The 19,060-nt window shown below is 40.8% G+C and overlaps 1 protein-coding gene across 2 annotated transcripts; it reads left to right on the top strand.

Moving 5' to 3' along the window:
* The first annotated feature begins 1,095 nt into the window (after positions 1-1,095).
* On the top strand, positions 1,096-17,770 carry SNX3 (sorting nexin 3). 2 transcript variants are annotated; one of them, XM_041478074.1, is made up of 4 exons: positions 1,102-1,378; positions 13,008-13,103; positions 13,488-13,612; positions 17,089-17,770. In XM_041478074.1, the coding sequence occupies exons 1-4, from the start codon at positions 1,217-1,219 to the stop codon at positions 17,192-17,194; spliced, it is 489 nt and encodes a 162-aa protein (XP_041334008.1). In that variant the 5' UTR covers positions 1,102-1,216; the 3' UTR covers positions 17,195-17,770. The 2 variants fall into 2 exon arrangements, with proteins under 2 accessions (XP_041334009.1, XP_041334008.1); XM_041478075.1 differs by lacking the exon at positions 13,488-13,612 and having other exon boundaries at positions 1,096-1,378.
* Positions 17,771-19,060: the final 1,290 nt, after the last annotated feature.

The raw sequence follows: 19,060 nt of genomic DNA, 5'->3' as shown, positions 1-19,060 counted from the left end.
ATCTCTGCTTTCTGATTACCTTTTTATTAACACAGACAACAGCTAACCAAACTTGCCATATGTTAACTTTGTGTCTCTGAGATATGATTTGTGGGCAGCCTGCCATTTTACCTACTGCCTACACAGATTTTTGGAAAAAATATCACTAGTTTTCACACAGTCTCATTCAACCTGGATAGTAAAGGAACACTACTAGAACTCTTTCATAAGAAAAGGTGGAAGGAAAATTATATATGCTTTTAATTATTGGAGGGGTACTTCTAACAGGTATTAAAAAAGTCGTAAGTCCTCCAAGATGACAGAAAAATTTAGAAGTAATAGCAGATTGATATAAATTCAACTCACTGATGTTCTAAGTAAACATTGCACTACATTCAGAAATACTTCTTTTATCATAACATACCACTTACTTAATCAGATAATGAGAAATAAAGACCTTATGTCTTGGAAGGGGACAATTCTGTCATCTCTGCTTCTCCCTTTCTCTCCCTCTCTTTCTTGCTCTCTCAAGTATTTTAATAACTTACTCTGTAAACACTATTTTCCTTTCCTATCCTTTTAAGAACTCTTTAGCTTTGCAAAGCTAAAATCTGACCCCGTTGGTAATATTATTATTAAATGTGTATCACTTGTTAAAATTGCAGTAAGTTTTAAAAGGTTTAAGGCTACTACAAACAACAGCGTCACCTCGATTGCAGCTTGGGTTAATGACTTAAGACTTTGTTTTCAACACAAAGCTTTTGGTGGGCATCTCCATCAGCCTACGTTTGCAGCGGGCTGATTCCTTTTGCACAACACCTTGCATATACAGCATTTCGCACCCAGTCTTTTCAATTCCCAAAGAATGAGGATGTGCGAGAAGAGAAGAGCCGAGCCTGCCCAACTCCACCGCCTCCGCCGCCCGCACCCGGCCGAAGGGTGCTGGCGGCCCTGACAAATCAGCGCTCTCGGCAAGCGCGGCGCTCTCCCAGCGCCCGCCGGGACGTGTAGTTCAGAAGGCGGGGGACCGCGCCAGAAATAAGCAAGCGGGGAGGTCCTCGAAAACTACATTGCCCAGCATGCCTTGCGCGCGAGCGCGGGCGCCTGGTGCGGGTGCGCGTTGTCGGACAGTCAGCTGGGCTCAGGGTGACCGGTCGGGCAGCGCGGGTGGCAGAGGCAGCGGCAGCGGCGCTCGGGGCTCGGTCGCTGGCTCACGGGAGAAGGCGCCCGCTCCGCCATGGCCGAGACGATCGCAGACACCCGGCGGCTGATCAGCAAGCCGCAGAACCTCAACGACGCTTACGGGCCGCCCAGCAACTTCCTGGAGATCGACGTGGGCAACCCGCAGACGGTGGGGGTGGGCCGCGGCCGCTTCACCACCTACGAGATCCGCGTCAAGGTGAGGCAGCGCCGGCCCGGCCCGGGAGCCGGGTTGGCGGTGTCGGGCTCTCGTGTCGCCCGGGGCTGGCCGGGGTGGCGGTGACGGGCTCCCGCAGCCGTGTCCTTCAGGACCAGTGTCACGGCTGCTGCGGTGCGGGGCGCTGGGGGCGGTGGCAGAGCCGCAGTGCACTCTCCATCCTCGGCCTGGGGTTGATAACTCTGTGACGGGCTCCTGGTAGCTAAGGCGGTGCAGCTCGTTTCAGATAACCAAAGGACAAGTGCTCTTTCTGCTCTGCTGTGCACAGCTTGTCCTCAGACTGAAATCTCGCTGTACTGTAAGCAGTTGCTTGTCTGTCTCCAGGTAAATAGAGGAGAGCAAACTCTCCACTCTCTGAGATGGAGTAATGTGGGTGGATCTGCCCTGAGGAGGAGGTCAAGTTCAGGCTTCCAGTGGCCTCGAAAAGTACATAGAGAAGGTGTAAATAAGTCTAGTGGGCACAGGCGCTTACATCAGAGCCAGCTGAAGTGATAAGGTGTGTGTGTATGGAGGAGGGCTTCCTGGTTTTTTGTACCTGAAATAAAATTGTAGTGCCTAATAAATAGAGCTGTTTCTCACAATGTGCTGGTGTCCAATATTTCTTCTTAGTAACACTAGAATCCTTCCTAGCTGGAAGGGCTGTGTTCAGTGATTTGCCCCAAAGGCTTAAGCTTGACAAAATCTCTGTGAAGTCATTACTGTGTTCCCTGGGCTTTCTAGTTTCATAATAGGGGCCAGAGGAATGGTCAAAAAATGCAGTGTGTACAGCACAGTCCTTGCTGTGTCTGGTAGGGCCTTGAGGCAGGGAACCCTTTTTGGTCTACGTTGCTAGAAATAAGATGGGTTGAAAATGTTGCACACTTACACATGAGGTTTTTTGTAGTTTGTGGTTGAGTCTGCTACCTTGTATAGCTTTGCTCTGTTACAATTGAGCTCTGTTATAATTTTGTTCTGTTATAGATGATTGAACCTATTCAGTTGTTACAGTCAGTAATAAAGTGAACGTGAAGCTTCATTGATTCCCTGCACACATTCTCTGCAATATGTGTTCTTCACAGCAAAGAAGGATACAGCTTAGGGCTGCTGCCTTGGTCACTAAAATTCACCAGACAAGACTTAACCTTGTGTGAATTTTCTGGTTTTAAAGGTCTCAGTCCCCAGCTTGGTGTAACTTTACTTGAAAAAGAAAAATTACCTGAAATCTAAAGCTACTAGGGAGGATATTCTTTATTTCTGATGCTTATAAATTGTCGTGTTGAGTAGCTATTTCTGTGTTTCAGGATGTGTCTGTGGGGCAGGAAGAATATACTAAAATGCTTGTAGCCTGTGTTTGGCCTCAGTGTGAAGTCAAACTAGAATTTGCAGATTTGTGTTGCATTGCACTGCCCTTATCAGAACCCTAGCAATCCACTTAAAAGAAAGATGTAATTCTATCTTGCTGGAAAGTATTTGCACCTTAAGTTCCTGATGACGTTTCTTTCCATGAGACTGAGCATTTGGAATGGTTGGATCCAGGGAAGACGATCCAAAAGGGATGTGGCCATGATATAGCCTTGGGAATTATGTCAAACTTCCTGTGGTTAAAAAAATAACAATTTTTAAAAATACTCTGCTGAAGTTCTTCATCAGAAAGGGAAGCAGAAAAACAGGTTTTGAGACATGTTAGTCTTAGCCCACCTGGTGTTTAGGGTAGAAAATTCTGGATTCCTGTTGTAATGAAGACCAAGAATGATTTGAGCAAGTGTACACTGTGATAGTACTGTGACCTTCCTCTGTTCTTCCTCCCAGACTGACTACTATGTAAACATTGCATCCTCCACCCTCCTTGCTCGCATCTGTACATGCCAGTATACAGGACTGTCTCTTGGATCATTCCCTTTCCAGCTGTGCAGTGCTGTACACATAGTTCATAGCTACCATGAACTGTAAATTTGAGTTTCATGTCTCTGTGTGCTGGAAGGCTACAGAGCAGGTAATACAAGTCATGCAGAATTATGTTCACTGTCTAAACTTGCATCAATTAACTGCTTCTCAGCAGAACATGGACCATGTTGCTAATACACAAGTTTTGGCACAGAAGAAGAATTCAAACATGGATTGCTGTGGTATTGTATTTGTGAAAGATGGGCCTAGTACCATAAGCTGCTCTTGGAGTGTGTCTGACAATAGTCACCAGTGGCCTCTGTGGTTTGACAAGTGCCTGTGGTCACAGAAAGTGAGAAAGTAGCAGCTGATGTGCAGTTTCCTTCAGCAGTGCTGGTAGCAGCAGCAGAGCAAACCTGAGAAGATGGTGTGAGTTACCTGTATCATATCTGGAGAGCTGTGTCTTCGAGTAACAGCAGCAGTAAAACGTTAAGTGTGCAGAAAATGATGGCTTAACTGCTGCCACATTCTGGTGAAAGCTAGAGGACTGCAGCCTCATGTTACATCTGGAGAGCATTCTAAGCCACAAACATTGTCAGAGGGGACGCTGAAATTCAAGTTTGTGTTGAGACAATTACACTTGTACCATTGTCATGGTGTTTACAGACTCTGTAATTCTATCTTTGTCTGAATCTCAGAGCTTCACTTTTGGGATTTTTTGGAAAGACTGAACTTGCTAGCTGACTCTTGAAGTGATATCTGATAAAAAGTATATTGCAAAACATATGTGTATGAAATACTGCAGAGTTTCCCCAAAACTTTTATTGGCAAGCTTTCTACTGGTACTGCAGTTGAAGCATGTCTGTTGTCTGGAAAGCAGCAAGTGGAACAACTTCATGCTTTAGTTCTTGTAATGCTGTACTCATCAAGTTCTGGTGGAAGTCGGAACGCCTGATGGGGAACTCTAAAGTTTTGGGTAGACTGCTCAGCAGTACGCTGCTGCATAAGCAAGGCAGTAGTGTCTTGGAACTTAGGAAGGTTTGCCACAGTGAGTGTCTCTGTGCAGTGTGGCTGTGTGTTAGGGTAGTTGCATGGTGCTTTGACAAGCTTTTAAGGAGTCTTGAGAGCAGTGCTGCAAGCAGACCCTATGCAAGTACTTCCAGCCAGGCAGCTTACTTCACAGATGGACAGTTGGCCAAAGTATTGACTTTCTGAGCCTGAGCCTGTGCATTAAATAACAGCCTGTTCTTGGCAAGCTGGACAAGGTGATGACAGAAAGCTTTCCACTGTAGCAACCACTATAAGGCACACAGTGTGGCAACGTGCCACTACAGTGCAGCCTGGCAATGAAAGTCAAATATCTTGTTCAGAAATAAGTGATAGAAAATGCCATCCTGCTGTGCTAAAATAGGAAATATGCGTGGGTCATGTTTTTGACAGGGTACTTGAGAATTTGCTTTCCATCAGCAGCATCAGGCAGAGCATTTGTACCGTTCTGAGGTGTCCTTTTTGTGTGAAGGCTTAGGGTGAGCTAGACTGGGAATAATGCAGCAGGGTATAAAGGTCTAAGTGCTTTGTCTAGCAAAATAAAACTTGATAAAGTACTTGTCTCATCTGAAGGTATCTAGATGATCACGATATGGTGATTGTGCAGCATTTAAAACTAACTTAATCAACTAGACTGCCTGCTAAAGGAATACTGTAAACTACTTAATTGCCCTTTCCTCTTGAGGAAAAATGTGAACCAAAAGTCAGGTTCTCAGTGTAAATACCCCTGTGTGCCGTTTCTCATAAGTCTTTATTAGCTCTTCTCTTCATATTATTAAACCTTTTCACAGTGGGCTTGTTCAAGTCAACACTCTTGAATAAGAGCATGGGAATACCTTTACTATTTATGGACTAAAAGCCACTTCTCTCTCTGAATTCCAGGAAGCAAACAGAACAAATTACAATTATCATATTAGCATCCTACAGCATGTATTTAGTCCTCAGTCCAGTTCGAGGTATCATTTGTCTTCTACTGTAGTTGAGACATAGTTTTCTTGATAAGTGGGTCAAAAGGAAGGTCTTTGCTCAAGCAGATTCTGTGCAATAGCTTCAGTTGTTAAATCCTTTAAGGAGACAAGACTTAAGCTTTACAAGCTGACTGATCCAGTGGCTGGTGTCACATGTCACAGCCATACACCCATTGTAAAGGCAGTGCCATAGGAGATAAGCACTTTGGTTAGAATACTGTCAACAAAGCATATGGGTATCCAGGAACTTGCTACATTTTGGGAAGTATCCCTTTGGCAACTCTGAGAATAGCTCAGTTGGTTAGAGTATGGTGCTAAATAACACCAGGCTTGTGGATTCAATCCCCATATGGGCTGTTCTCTTAAGAGTTGGACTTCATGATTTTTGTGGATCCCTTCGAACTCAGAATATTCAGTGATCTGGAAATAAACTGTTAACACTATTTCGTCTGGTTTTGTTTCTGTAGAAGTGACTTCTGTGCTGCCCATTTTAGCTGGGTTTGTCACCTAGACTGAAGGGTTAAATCATCTGTTCATGGTTAGTGAGAACTTGCAGAGAAGTTATTGATATCCAAACTGACAGTTAGAAGTATAATAAAATACCTGTTACAGGAGCTATTAGTCCAAATAGTTAAAGAATTCTTTTTTGTCAAATCAAAGCCAAACTAAAAGCCTTTGTCATCTTAGCTCTGTTCTTTAAGGTTCAATGGCCTCTTGCCTCTAATCAGTATTACTAAATTTCGCCCTAAGGTATACCTTAGCTTTCTGATATTCCATAGTGCAGTTGCTTGTCTTGTGGTGTAGAAAGGGAATGTCTTGCTGTGCTTCCATTCTGAAATGCAATAGTTGGGTGGTACTAGTGCTCTTTAGGGCACCAGTCAGGTTTCCTGTATCTTCTGCAGAAAGACTTCTGTAGACCTGCAGAGGTGCTCAACTGTGTAGGTCCAGTGTGGGGAAGGAAATGAATACACAGGCTGTGAAGTGCCTGCAGTATTAAGAATAGTATTGGTTTCAAGGGATTGGGGAAGTTTATCTGAGTACTGCTGAACTCGAGTTGCTTTTGAAAGTCCTGTTCTTTCCTTAACCATTTTCAAGACCTAGTTTGGATACAATATTTACATTTCAGCATGTTTATAGTGGTCTGGCTTGTGATTAACTGATTGAAGTCTGACTGCTGTCATCAAGTTGGTGTAAGGCAGAAAATGAACTGAAAGTCAAACTTGCTCAGAAAGCACTTATCTTGTGCCATATTTTGAAAAGTGGTGCTCTTGAATGTGTTTTTGAAATGTTTTGTCCTCGAACAGTTCCAAATGTCCTGTCCTTCATGTTTGGCAGGGTTTGAAGCTGCAAATTCTTCCCCCACCACAAAAATAATCAAATCGGCCATTCCTGCAGTTGACTCCATCATTGTACAGTTCAGTAGTTGAAGCTTGTGGTGGAGTCATGACTAAACACTGACTCACTGGGGGTGTGTTTACGGATGCATAATCAGCAATAATTCTCTATTTCTCTACTACTACAAATCTTGCATAACACTGCAAGTCTGCACTAACTGTAGTAAATTGTGCTTTTAAAACCCATTCTAGACACTGCTACCAGTTAGGTATTCTCAGACTCCTCTACAAAGAATAAAAATGCAGTGATTCAGGTGATTGTTTTTCTGTTCTACAGCCTGGGTACTGCATCCTCACAAACATTAACTGTTCCTTCAAGCAGTAATTCAGAAAAAGATAACAGGAAGGCTAAGAATTTCCAAGGACACTGATTAGGGAGACTGAGAAGTAGAATGGCTTGGATGAGCTTTTTTCCTTCCAAAGCAAGGAAAGTGGATTTACTCTTGAGCAACTTTTTTTTTTTTCTGTAGAGGTTTGTAATTAAACTAGGTTCAAGAGGCTGGTCCAAAGGTACTGAACTAGTTTGGCATTGGTATCTGTTACTGCGTAAGTAAAATAACCAAGTTTCTGAATAGTGCTTCTTATTAATATATTAGTTTAACTGGCGACTTGCATTCCTTTTATTTTAGTGCATACAGTGCAGCCCGTGATTGTCATGTTTTAGGATTGCACTCTAGTACAGTGCAGAACAGACCAAATCAAATGGCACAATGACTAATCTTTATAGGACAGATGGCTGTAGTCCAGGTAGGCATGTGATGCCAGGGAGTTTTGATACATGTTTATTTTTAGATGGCTTACTGAAAAAGTGTCAGCTTGAACTTTAGAGCAGTCTGGTCTCTGCTGCTTTTCATCTGGGGAAATAAATGATGCAGCAGAGGTTTATGTCTTCTAACAGTAAGGGAAGTATTTTATTTAAAGTTTTTTCACTTGGTAAAGCAATGCAAGTTGCACTACTGGAGGCTGTTTTAACGAGTGCATAATCCAAATACCCTGTGGAGCTGTAGCACTGAGTAAAGGGTCTGAAGTTGCTATTGTTGCTCTAACTTTTAATACAAAAAGGATGGAGAAGCACTCACCTTCTAGTCAAGGTATAAAAACAAGTGTTTTACCAACAGAATGCAGGTCCATGACATGTTCTTTCTATGGTTATTTCTTTATAATCCAATTAAAAATCTGTGTTGTACCCCAGAAGATTCTCCCATATGACAGTATAGTTTGTGTTGGCCACAAAGCCTATTTGAAAGTATAACTATAAGCTAGTGTGTAGCAATTTTACTCTAAATTCCAGAAGAAAATTAAGCTATATATTAAATGGTTTAGAGCCACCTCTAGACCTGGAAATAAAGCATTAGAGATTATTTCTATAGGCCTAAGCTGTAGCATCCTTTAAGTGTTAAGATATGCTGCAGATTAATTAATAGGAGTTGTAAGCCTTTCTATAGCTTTTAGTGGCTACTTAGGAGTGTTGTGTTACTGCTCCAATAAAACTGGAAATAGGAATTTTTTGCTACTTAGTAGACTCACTTTTAAGCTAGTTAACTTACTGATTTTTTTCTTGTGTATTTGAATTATGGGCATGCTAGACAGTCTCTAGCTCACAAAGCATATTAGAAGTTTAATTTCTGATAAAAAATTAGCAACGTCAGCAATTCACTGAATTTTTTTTATCCCCATTTGACTGTAGCTGATAGATGTCAGTAATGATGCTAAAGCATCAACTTAATGTGATCCCTTTTCAGTCATTCCTAATGAGGGATGAGTAAGAACATTATAGTAGGTCAAATCAGAGCTGTATGACTGTTATACCTTGAATTGTGTAAAAGTAGCAATCCCTTCTCTTTCAAATGACTATTTGGTATTTCACAGGAGGCTTTGACTTGCTAACCCCAATCTAGTTACTGGTTCTGTCTGGGTGTTGTAAAAGTCTTTGTCCAAATGTGTCCTCAAAGCAGGCTCCAGTTTTTATTTTTGGCTTCTGAGCATGGAGCCTGAAGAATAAAGAATCACTAAGCAATCTCTTTTTCTTGCCTCACCCTATTTAGAGTCTTTTAACCATGGCATACCATAATTCAGCTGTTTATGGTGTTGTTGAACTTGTTCAGGTGATAGTGGTTTTTTGTGCAAAAATACAGGCATCCCTATACTCATTTTTCAGAGAGCAACTCTGGACTCAAAGCACTGGATTTGGCAAAGGTTATGATAGTCTCTGTCATTATGTTGCTATTAGGATTTTACTGTCTTCAAGGTAGAAAGCATCCTGGCTCCATAGCTCCAGTACTGCAGAGTAGGAAGCTCAAAAGTTCTTGGTATAGTTTAAGTCAGCATTGTTTAAAACTTGCATGGTCAGATTTTTCAGTGCTCTCTTAACTTTTTTTAATATGACGTATCTTCAGTAGATCTGGACACCAAATGGAGAAAAGGGGAGATAGAACTCTGTTTTGATGAAAAGGATTGAAACTTAAAAAAATAAGTCTCTAGTCTGACATTTTGCAGTGGAGAAGGAGCTTTCCTTCAGTAATATACCCAGCAAAAATCTAACCTTCTAGAAAGTGAAGTTTAAAGCATGTTTTCCTTCATTCTTGCTTTTTATAATTGTAGGAAATTGAGAGGTAGCTGCTTATGTCGAGTCGGGAAGGAAACAAACCACTGGCAAGGTTTCTGCAATAACAGCGGACTGCTGGAGCCAGTTTCTTATGTTAAGAAAATTATAATGCTTTTTTTTATCCACCCCGAATGCTCTTTACTGTGATACCCCAGAGCTCCCTTTGGCTGTAAATGTAGTCACAGGGTGTAGGCTCTTGACAAAGATTACAGCTTGCACAAGATAGTCAAGATGCTTGAATTTAGCTTCTAAGAGTCAAAGCCACAAACTTTTATCAAAAGTGAGCTGTGTGCTTTCTTTCACTCTATTTTAATGGAAATAGAGTTCTCTCAAGGCTACCATAATCTACTTGAAAAGATGACATCAAAGTAGGTGCTGTGGCAGCAGTGCAGCTCTATTCTCAGTCTTTTAGGAGTGGGAGACACAAGCAATCCAGTGCTGCTGCTGAGTGTTGTGGTGGCAGATGAAGAAATTAACCAAGTTTTCCTCAAACTGTGCTGAACAACAGCATCTAGGGAGTTTGCTGTTGTGGGGATGGCCTGGGCTGCAGTGTCACACAATCTTGTGGAGTGTCTTTTTTTTTTTTTTTCAATAAATGGTATAATTATTACACGGCTGAAGAAAGAATTGCTGCAGAAATTGTGCTGAAATTATTACAGGAATGAGCTGTGCTCCAGGGGCTGTTCCATGTTTCATGCTGTCATGAGTTTTGTGATAGTAGACTTAGCAGCTCAGCAGGCCAGAAAGTTGACATTGTACTGCTGAATGAGCTTGGGCAGAGATGCTCATAAAAATGAAACTAGCCTGACTTGAAGTTTTGGGCCTTACTCTTGTCCCTGTTCTAGCAGACAACCAAAGCACTGGCAGCGCTCAGAATAACTGGTGGCACCTTAGTGACTGAACAAGAACAACTTGACATAAAATGTCAAGCAGAGAAAAACATTTTTGATAGCCTACATGGTCTTGAAATAACAATTAAATAGAAAATGAAAGTTTCTGTTGGCTCTTCAGGATTGTCTCCTTCTACTAAATTCTTGTCCAGTGAAAGCCCATGCTTCAGGAAGGGTCTGGCTTTCTTAATGAAAACTGTCTGTCCATGGGAGATGGAGCTGGTAGGGCATGCAGAAGCCCATCCTACTGAAGCAAAGGGTAGTCTGCTCAAACAGGGCAATAATCCTTTGTGACAAAGGCCCATACAGTAACTTCAGATGTGAATATAGCCTGAATTAAAAATAGGGACCTAAGATGTAAATAGGTTAAGCGCTATAAAACAGGACTCTCAAATTGCATTTTTAAATAGATCCTTCCTAACAGGTGCTTACCTTAGGAACACTGTTGTTTCAGTACTTACTTCTAGAGGAGGGAGAATTGCTGCAGTTTTTGGATTTAAAGATACTTGATGTTTAGAAATTGATCTCAGTAGATAGCTCTAGTTCGTATCCAGACCAGGCAAACATGTACTTTGTTTTAGAATATAGTTGTCAAGTTGTGACTTGCAAGACAATTTAGTCGATGCCTTTTGACATACTTTACAGTCTGAATATTTATGGTACTTATGATCAAAATTTTTCAACTCACGGGAAAAGCAAAGAACTCTGTCCTTTTCTCCAACTTGCTGTCTGGGCTAGCATGTCAAAAGTTGAAAAGGGAATGTAGAAGGTAAAGTGAGCTCAATTGGCACTTCTACCCCCACATTGTACTTGTAAGCCTGATATGTTGTTTAGAGATTAACTTTATAGACTTCATGCCTAGAAGCATGAAAAGAGTTCCTGAAGACCTGGGAGCTTATGTTTTTTACCTGCTTTTATCCAGTTCTAATCCCTTTTTTAGTAACTTGAGAGGAGAAATGAGTATTTTTTGCAAGTGGGAACCTGTATGTTAAATATTTTAAAGGACTTTCTACCTGAGACACTGACAAAGAGTTGATGTTGTACTGTGTAATGGTGAACTTGGTTAAAAAAAACAATAGCTGAAATCAGAGGAGAATAATCCAGTACTTAACTTCTGGGAATCTCCTTCATGCATTCTGGGGAACCTTGCTGTATTCACTCTTGAGTAGAGTATTCTTACCATCAAGACAAGACTGTTTATTTATAAAGCCTGACATGTGACATAAGTCTTAAATGCAATTTTATTATTAGTCGCTAGCACAGTCAACAATATTTTACCTGGGAAAGAGAGCTTGAATGCTTTTAAACATTTAGCAGTAAGATACCTTAACAAAATATTGTTCTAAACTTTATCACGTGTAAATTATGAACTAAATTGCATAATGTGAAAGTACACAACTAACTTATCAAGTACTATTGTGTGAGAGCCAGTACTGGCTGGCAGCAGTACAATGACCCACAGTCATGGACCTGCCTAGTGCAGGAAAATATATCTGCAATTAAACCTGTTTTGAGCAGCCAAAACTATTCCCTAGTGATAGCTTAGGCATAACAAGCTACAAATGATATTGCACAGGAGTATCTACTCAAACAGTGACCAGATCCTGAGTTAGGTGGCCTACAAGATAGAAACCAGAGCAACAAAAAGTAAAAGGCAGTAGCTAAGAATGACTACTGTGCATCTGCCATCAGGAAAGCTGGAGGTGAGTGTAGTCCCAAGTGAACATCAGCTTCCTAGGGTGCTCCTCAAGAGGCTTCTTTAAAAGTATACGAAGACTGTTAGTGAATTTGTAGTCTGACAAGAGTAGGCATTGTTCTGTGACTTCTGGTTGTGTATGGTAATTACAGGCTCGTGCTCTTACTTTTAGGAGCAGTTACTCCTTAAAGGAGCTCTTACTCCTAGAAACAGTTTTGTGGTGTTCTAGCCAGGATGTCATTAGGACAGGATTCTCTCAGTGTCTACTTTTAAAATAATATGCAGGTTGGATTGCAAAAGTGGGATAACACTGCACCCCAAGAAAGAACAGAAGTAATGCAGGCTCTCACAAAAGTTAGTATAAGGACTTGTAGCAGAGTGCCTGTGTATTTAATATGGTCTTGTGCAGGATTATAACCTTGTTCCCATGCGATGTCCCTTTCAAGGGTGTTAGGTTTGGATGCTGCCTCCTAGCCTTGCTCTCCCTAGTCACGCTCCACTTGGTTTAACTCTGTAGTCAAAGAGTCTGATCTCCTCAGCACTGAATGTTGTAATGCATCTCAGCCTTGTTGGCTTCTCTGTAGCTACCCAAAGTTGGCAGCTTGTGCTATCAAATCTTCATCAGTCCTGAATGGATTCACTGGAAGACTTACAGGTTTTGCTTTTGAAGATGCTGGAGGCCATGTTGTATCAGGGAGTAGAAAAGTACAGGAAGTTTGGTTAAAGTCCTATGCTGATAGCTGAAACATTCCCTTGGATGCAGTAAGAGAAACTTATGTGGAATAAGAATTTCTTCCCCCTTCCCACCTCCAATTTTGTATATATTGGGAATCCAGCTCCTGAGACAGTGAGAGCAGCAGATGCTTCTGCAACCTTAGAAACATCTCAAGTGGCCGGCAGGTCAGATATTCTGCTTGGTGATACCAGTAATTGGGATACCATATAAATGAGGCTCATAGCTGTGCAGTTCGAGGCACAGCTTACTCATCTAGCTTAGAGCCTTATTTCTATTTCTGTATTTTGAATACTTCTCAGTACTGCTATTGTTTCTTCAATGGAACTACTGAGTAACTTAACGGCTTGGCTCTTGCTTCTGCTTATCAAACCTTCTAATCTGTCTAATCAATAGCTTGTGTTCCTGTTTTCAGACAAATCTACCTATCTTCAAACTGAAAGAGTCTACAGTCAGAAGAAGATATAGTGACTTTGAATGGCTAAGGAATGAACTAGAAAGAGAAAGCAAGGTGAGTGAAGTGAAAAGTAAACACAAGTCTTCATAGAAATACAAAGAGTCATGATGCTGAAATGTTTTCATTGTGTTATAAAGCATGTATCATATAAAGCAGATACTGTGGTTGAAAATGCCCAGAAATAAACCAGTGTACCAGTCTTTTTATCAAGCCTCAGTGCTGCAGTGCCAGAGGCTTTTTGTTGTAATAGTTTTGAGTTTTTAATTCAGAGATAAGCTACTTGGTTTCAGCTTACCTGTATGGGCAAGTACTGTTCTTCTCTACTCATGTTTTGTTACTTCACTAGGAATGTGACTGGTGAGTTGGGTCTTCTAGGAGGAAGAGGTGGATGAACTTGCTTACAGACTGCATTTAAGGACACTTCTATAAATCTTTCAGGTTGTGGTACCACCTCTACCGGGAAAAGCTCTTCTCCGCCAGCTCCCCTTCCGAGGAGATGATGGTATATTTGATGATTCCTTTATAGAGGAAAGGAAGCAGGCTCTTGAACAATTCATAAACAAGTAAGTGTTGGATCTAGTTATTTAGAGACAAACCTGGAGCTCAGCCCTGGAAAACTGAATTGAAGTACTAATACTCCTAAGGATGGTAACTGCACTAGGTTCAGAATATTAATTTTCACATAATCTTGCAGTAGGACATACGAACGTTACTTATCCCATGTTAGGTTTGAGTATCTTAGTGCTTACCTGAACAGCTGAAATAACTGTTAGTGTTGTTGTTAATTTATGCAAATTGCTACTAAAATTATAGTGTTCAGAATAATTCTACTTCATAATTTCTGGAAAGATATCTTCCAACTGGGTGAACAGTAGAGTTTACAGTGGACTTAAAGCAGTTTACTTTGATTGCAGATGTGAGATATTATCAGTTTGTGTGATGATGCATATTTTCTCTAATCATCTTGAGAATCTTTCTGAAGATTCTGAAGTAAAAACACTACTCGAAATATGCACACATATAGTTTGAAATAGTCACTGTAGATCTTGTCCCTGCCTTTCAAAAGGTGAGCAGAAATTATAGTAACAAAGTCTTATGATTCTTTTTCCACCATCTGACACTATTAACCACTGTCTGTACACTGACCTGAGTAGCTGGTTTAATCTCTTTAACAGTGTAGATCCAAACAGTGGGTAAGGAATGTTATCAATTAACCAGCTCTTCTGGTTAATGCTGTTCAGACCAACTGGATTTGGGACTGCTCCCTCAGGGAGTTCAAGCCTGTCAGTTTCCCTGGCATTTTAACCTTGTTCGAATAGTAAAGCAGTTTAACAGGAAGAGAGGATGCCTGTGAGTTGTGCCAGAACTTAGGAAAATGTACTTGTCAGTTACTGTTAGTTCAGGCATGTGTCTTGGAGGTGCAAGTGACGAGTTCACTAAAACTGTACAAGTTGTCCTGTATAAGTAAGTGTGACCATATGAAATCTATGAAATTTTTCTTTACATAGTTGCTTCTTAACTCATTTTAGAATGGTTCTGAACTGGTGAAATGCTTCAGACTGCTCTTTTTGTTGTTCAAAGACAAGTGTAGTGAACTTCCAAGGCATCCAGTAGTAAAATGGAATATGTTTGGGTTTGCTGTAAAATCAAGGCAGTCATAGCTGTAAAGTACAACCTTTATCCATGCAGACTTGGAACTCTATCTTAAATGGAGCAAAAGTGCACTTACTGAAAGTTTTGTATGCTGAGTCTAGCAATATGCGTGGAAGAGGACAACTGGTGTTTTGAAGCAGCTGATGTAAAACAGTCATCCTCCCTTGTCACTCTGAAAAACTCTGTATGGCTGACAAAAATGGAATGGCCAGTATCCATTTTTGAGTCCTGCTGCAAGTAATAAATTGATTTTGTGGAAGTGTAAAACTTCTTGGTTAATTTTTCCTCCTTTGAAACATAAATGGAGATTAATGTAGATACTGATGTAATGGCTGAGTTGAGTACATCTGGAATAAAGCTTTCCAGGCACAAATCACAGCAATTAAACTCATCCATGTAGTCTTATGGCATAATCAACTTATTAAGTAAGTACTACTGAAGTTTTGAACCATGTAGAAGCTTTAAGGCTTCTACCAAGTACTCTGGGCAGTAGTGAACTTATACCTGAAGGTCCTTTGCATAGTTCATTCACATTATTGCATAATCAAAGTTGATCTTTGCTTCTGGAATTAAAGAGTCCCTCAGATAACTGATACCACTGGAACAAAAAAAACATCTTGGTGCACCGATGCTAGTTCTTAATACTTAGGAGTGTGATATGGATCTTGTTGAGAAGCTTTCTGTGTCTAGATGTAAAATCTGAATCACAGCAGTGCAGGTTGAGTCAGTTCTCTTGGGCCAATTTGCTGGCACCACCATCAGTACTACATACAGTGACATTCACAAGGGTGGTTATGTCTCAACGCTCTTGTCTGCCTCAACCTGACTTTGAAATACATGAAAATTCTTGAAGTAGCAGCTGCTACATGTAAGGGTCACCTTGGTGAAAACTACTGAGGGAAAGCCAATGCAGAATGAGGTATTCCTGTGAAACCAAGAGCTGAATCAGAGATCAGATCTAGTCTTGCAATTCAGCCACCAATTTTCAAGCCTTCCTGAAAGGAAGAGGAAATTTGCTGCTGCCTCATCCTCTCCTATATATCTTGTCCTTCAAGTTTAACATCAGTAACTTCATTCTGATGGGGTAAGAAACTCAAACTAGTTACTCTAGACTGTCATCCTTATGAACTAGTGCTTGAGACTGCTGGCCTTTTACTAGAACCTACCAAGATGGATACATTTTTATAACTGCTCTTGAAATAATCTGTCAATACCGAATAAGAGAGCTTAGCTTCCTCATTATAGGTTGCCCTCAATGACAAGTGAGTAGTGAGTATGTTGTGTGGTGAAATAAACACCAATAGATAAATTTGGAGATGATGCACAGAACTGCTTGGAAGTGGTGTTGAGCCACTGGAGCTGAATATGTTTTGCATGTGTTCAACCAGATGCCTTCCATTATGGGTAGAAATGTTCTGACAGATACGCAGGCCACAAGGCTTACACAAGCTGCCCTTGGGACGGTGAGGAAAGGACTTAGGAGAGGACTTTCTCTCCTAAGAAAGAAGTCTGTCTTGATTGACCAACTGGATGTAGTTTTTTTCAAACCAAACTGCATTAGGCATTTGTGTCCATAAATGCTGAACTTTCAGCTATCTGATTCTTTTGGATTTTTACCTTCACAGAAGTCTACATGGTATTTTAAGGGTTCAAGTGCAGTCCCTTTGATTTTCTTCCAGGCTTGTGAGTGTCTCCTAATTCAATTTCAGCTCCTTTACTGTTAAAAGGATGGTTTTTTTCAGCTTAAATTAAATCTACAGTAGAGATGCTGGTGTTCCCTAGAACAGGCAAGCTCTGTCTCCTGTGTTTGCAAGCTACCACATGTGCAATGAGCAGAAGAACCAGTAGCCCCTGGCTGTGTGCAGTGCTGCCCATACAGGCCAGGACATTGGTTAGGGTCCAGTCTCTGTCTGGAACAGTGCCCAAGCCTTTGGAAAGTCTTCGCACCCCCTGCTGGAGCCAGGGAGCCAGGGTGCACTCAGTGACACTGAAAACGGAGGGGATAAGTGGCCTTTAGAAGGGTGTCCCATGGCAAAGGTGTTAAGACCTTTTTTTAAAAAAATCCTCTTGCCTTTCTTAGCACTAGATTTCCTAATGCTGGAATGAGCACTTACTTGGATAGTCCCATCAATTGCAGGTGACAGATGATGTAACATGCTTCCAAGGGATTCCAAGGTAGCTCAGAGTTCCTATGGACTGACTTCATCTGGGGAAGCATGATAAATCTTGCTACTAGACAGCATTCTAGTGGTCAACAGTGAAGTGAAAATGGGATCTTTGCCTAAGTGCAGAACAACAGGTTATTGATACAAAACCTTAAACTGCAGGATAGGTGCAAGTAGGCTCAATTGGGTCACACTAATGCTTGGTTTTTTTTTCTCTCCAGGGTTGCAGGCCACCCACTGGCACAGAACGAGCGTTGTCTTCACATGTTCTTACAAGATGAAGTAATAGATAAAAACTACACACCATCCAAAATAAGACATACTTGAATTTTAAAAGTATCTCCTCAAATATTAGTGGTTCTTATGCTTGGTTTTAAGAGGTTGTAGTTTGTCTTAGCATGCTGAGGATGAACAGGCACGAGGTCTCCACTAACACCAGTACACTGCTTGGTCTTTGCATATGCTTTATAGCATTTACGAACTCACTTGTCTTCTAGCTAAATCCCTCTGAATCCTTGATTTAAGAGTATTATACTATGAAACCATCCACCCCTTGCAATGTCTCACAAACCTTTCCACTATTATTTGCAATGAATTAACAATGTTTACTGACTTGGCCTTACTTGAACTTTCACAACTGTAGTGTCATGTGTTCACTTGTATTTGACTAAACTGCTATGCTGTTTCTGAGGTAGTCACCTGTCTGAATGTCTGTAGAAAGACTGCTTTATTTCTGATATCCTGTATGAGAAACACTTATGCAATTGTCTTCAAGCTTGTAAAACACTTTATACTGAAGTAATGAGGGAATTATCTTTATATTCTGTAAGAGGAAAAAATTGAATTTATATACTAAAGTAACTTGTCTAAAGTTTTGAAATAAAAGTGAAAATGCACTTCAAATGTTTTGTCACTCTTGACCTTGAGTGTGGAGTGTTTCATGCTTTCTGAGGAGGAGGGGCTTGACTGTGCTAAGTGAATTGGTGTTACAGCCTCACTGTGATGCTCTTCCAGAATGTAGTTGTGTATCACTAACAGCCAGCACTAAATATCTTTAGATGCTGGCACTCACTCTGGAAGTGTTAAAGAATACATAAAGCTGTTCCTGTATTGTGGAACCAAAGCTGGAATACCACTCATGAGAGGCAATCAATAGATCTGTGACTTTAATTTGGGAAAAGAGTACCTTTCTACCTGGCATGAGAAGCATCAATCCAGCTTCAAATACGTAGTGAAAACTATGCCATGCTATAGAGACAGGAATGTTTACATAACTTATATTATGACATTATTCCTAGATTAAAATAGCTCTGCTCTACAAATAGAATTAGGAACTTGAAGTCATACAAGTCTGCTGTAAGATGTGATCCCAGACCACTTCCCTAAGCACTGAAGGAGGGGTGAGCTGTAGCATTGTGCTGGTTTGACCACTGGTGCAATGCAGGTGCTGGATGGCTGAACTGCAATGCACAGGCAGCACTGCTGAAGTTGTCTTTTATACAGGAGGGAAGTGAGCTAGAGAAGCTTCCTTAGTCTTCCAAATGTGACATTGAAGTTGCCTATCCAGATGCTCTTGACAGCAGATTCCAGAGTATTCTAGTAGCAACTTACTCTAGTGTTTCGTGCTGTGTGTTGGCCTAGACTCAGCTCTGCTGCTTTTTTCCTTCTTATGACACTTATCTCTGTAAAGAGCATCCTACAAACTTCCTGGCAAAATTAGTAGCTTCTTTTAAGTAAGACCATTAACCTCATTTATGGAAATCTGAATGTAAAAGACTGAACTGACAAGGCAGTGGTGGCTGGCTGGATTACACATAGTACTAATGATTAGATGCACTGAATAGATAGATGTTTGAATAATTGCTCTGCATAATTTAAATTTAGGTGGAAACCTCATACTTAACTGAGACTGTGCTTATTCTCTCTAACTGTTCTATTCATGAAACCAAGGACCAAAACCGACAGTCCATTTGCAACCCAGGGCTGTTGCTTTTCAAGATGTTTTTGATAATGTAAATAATTTCCAAATTTCTCTCTCCTTGTTGAATCACCCCTAAAAGTTGAGTTATTCTTGAAAAGTGGGAAAGAAGGATTGAATATATTGAAGTTTCATTATGTAGGTTTAGATACAGAGTAAGTTATTTTTCTTTTCTCAAATGTTATTTTCTGAGAGAAGCTTCTTTCGGAAATCAA

This window comes from Pyrgilauda ruficollis, unplaced genomic scaffold (assembly GCF_017590135.1).
Source record: "Pyrgilauda ruficollis isolate IOZ18807 unplaced genomic scaffold, ASM1759013v1 scaffold43, whole genome shotgun sequence".
In the NCBI taxonomy this organism is placed as follows: Eukaryota; Metazoa; Chordata; class Aves; order Passeriformes; family Passeridae; genus Pyrgilauda; species Pyrgilauda ruficollis.
Note: the sequence above shows the minus strand (reverse complement) of the source record. Positions and strands in the feature narration are given on the sequence as shown.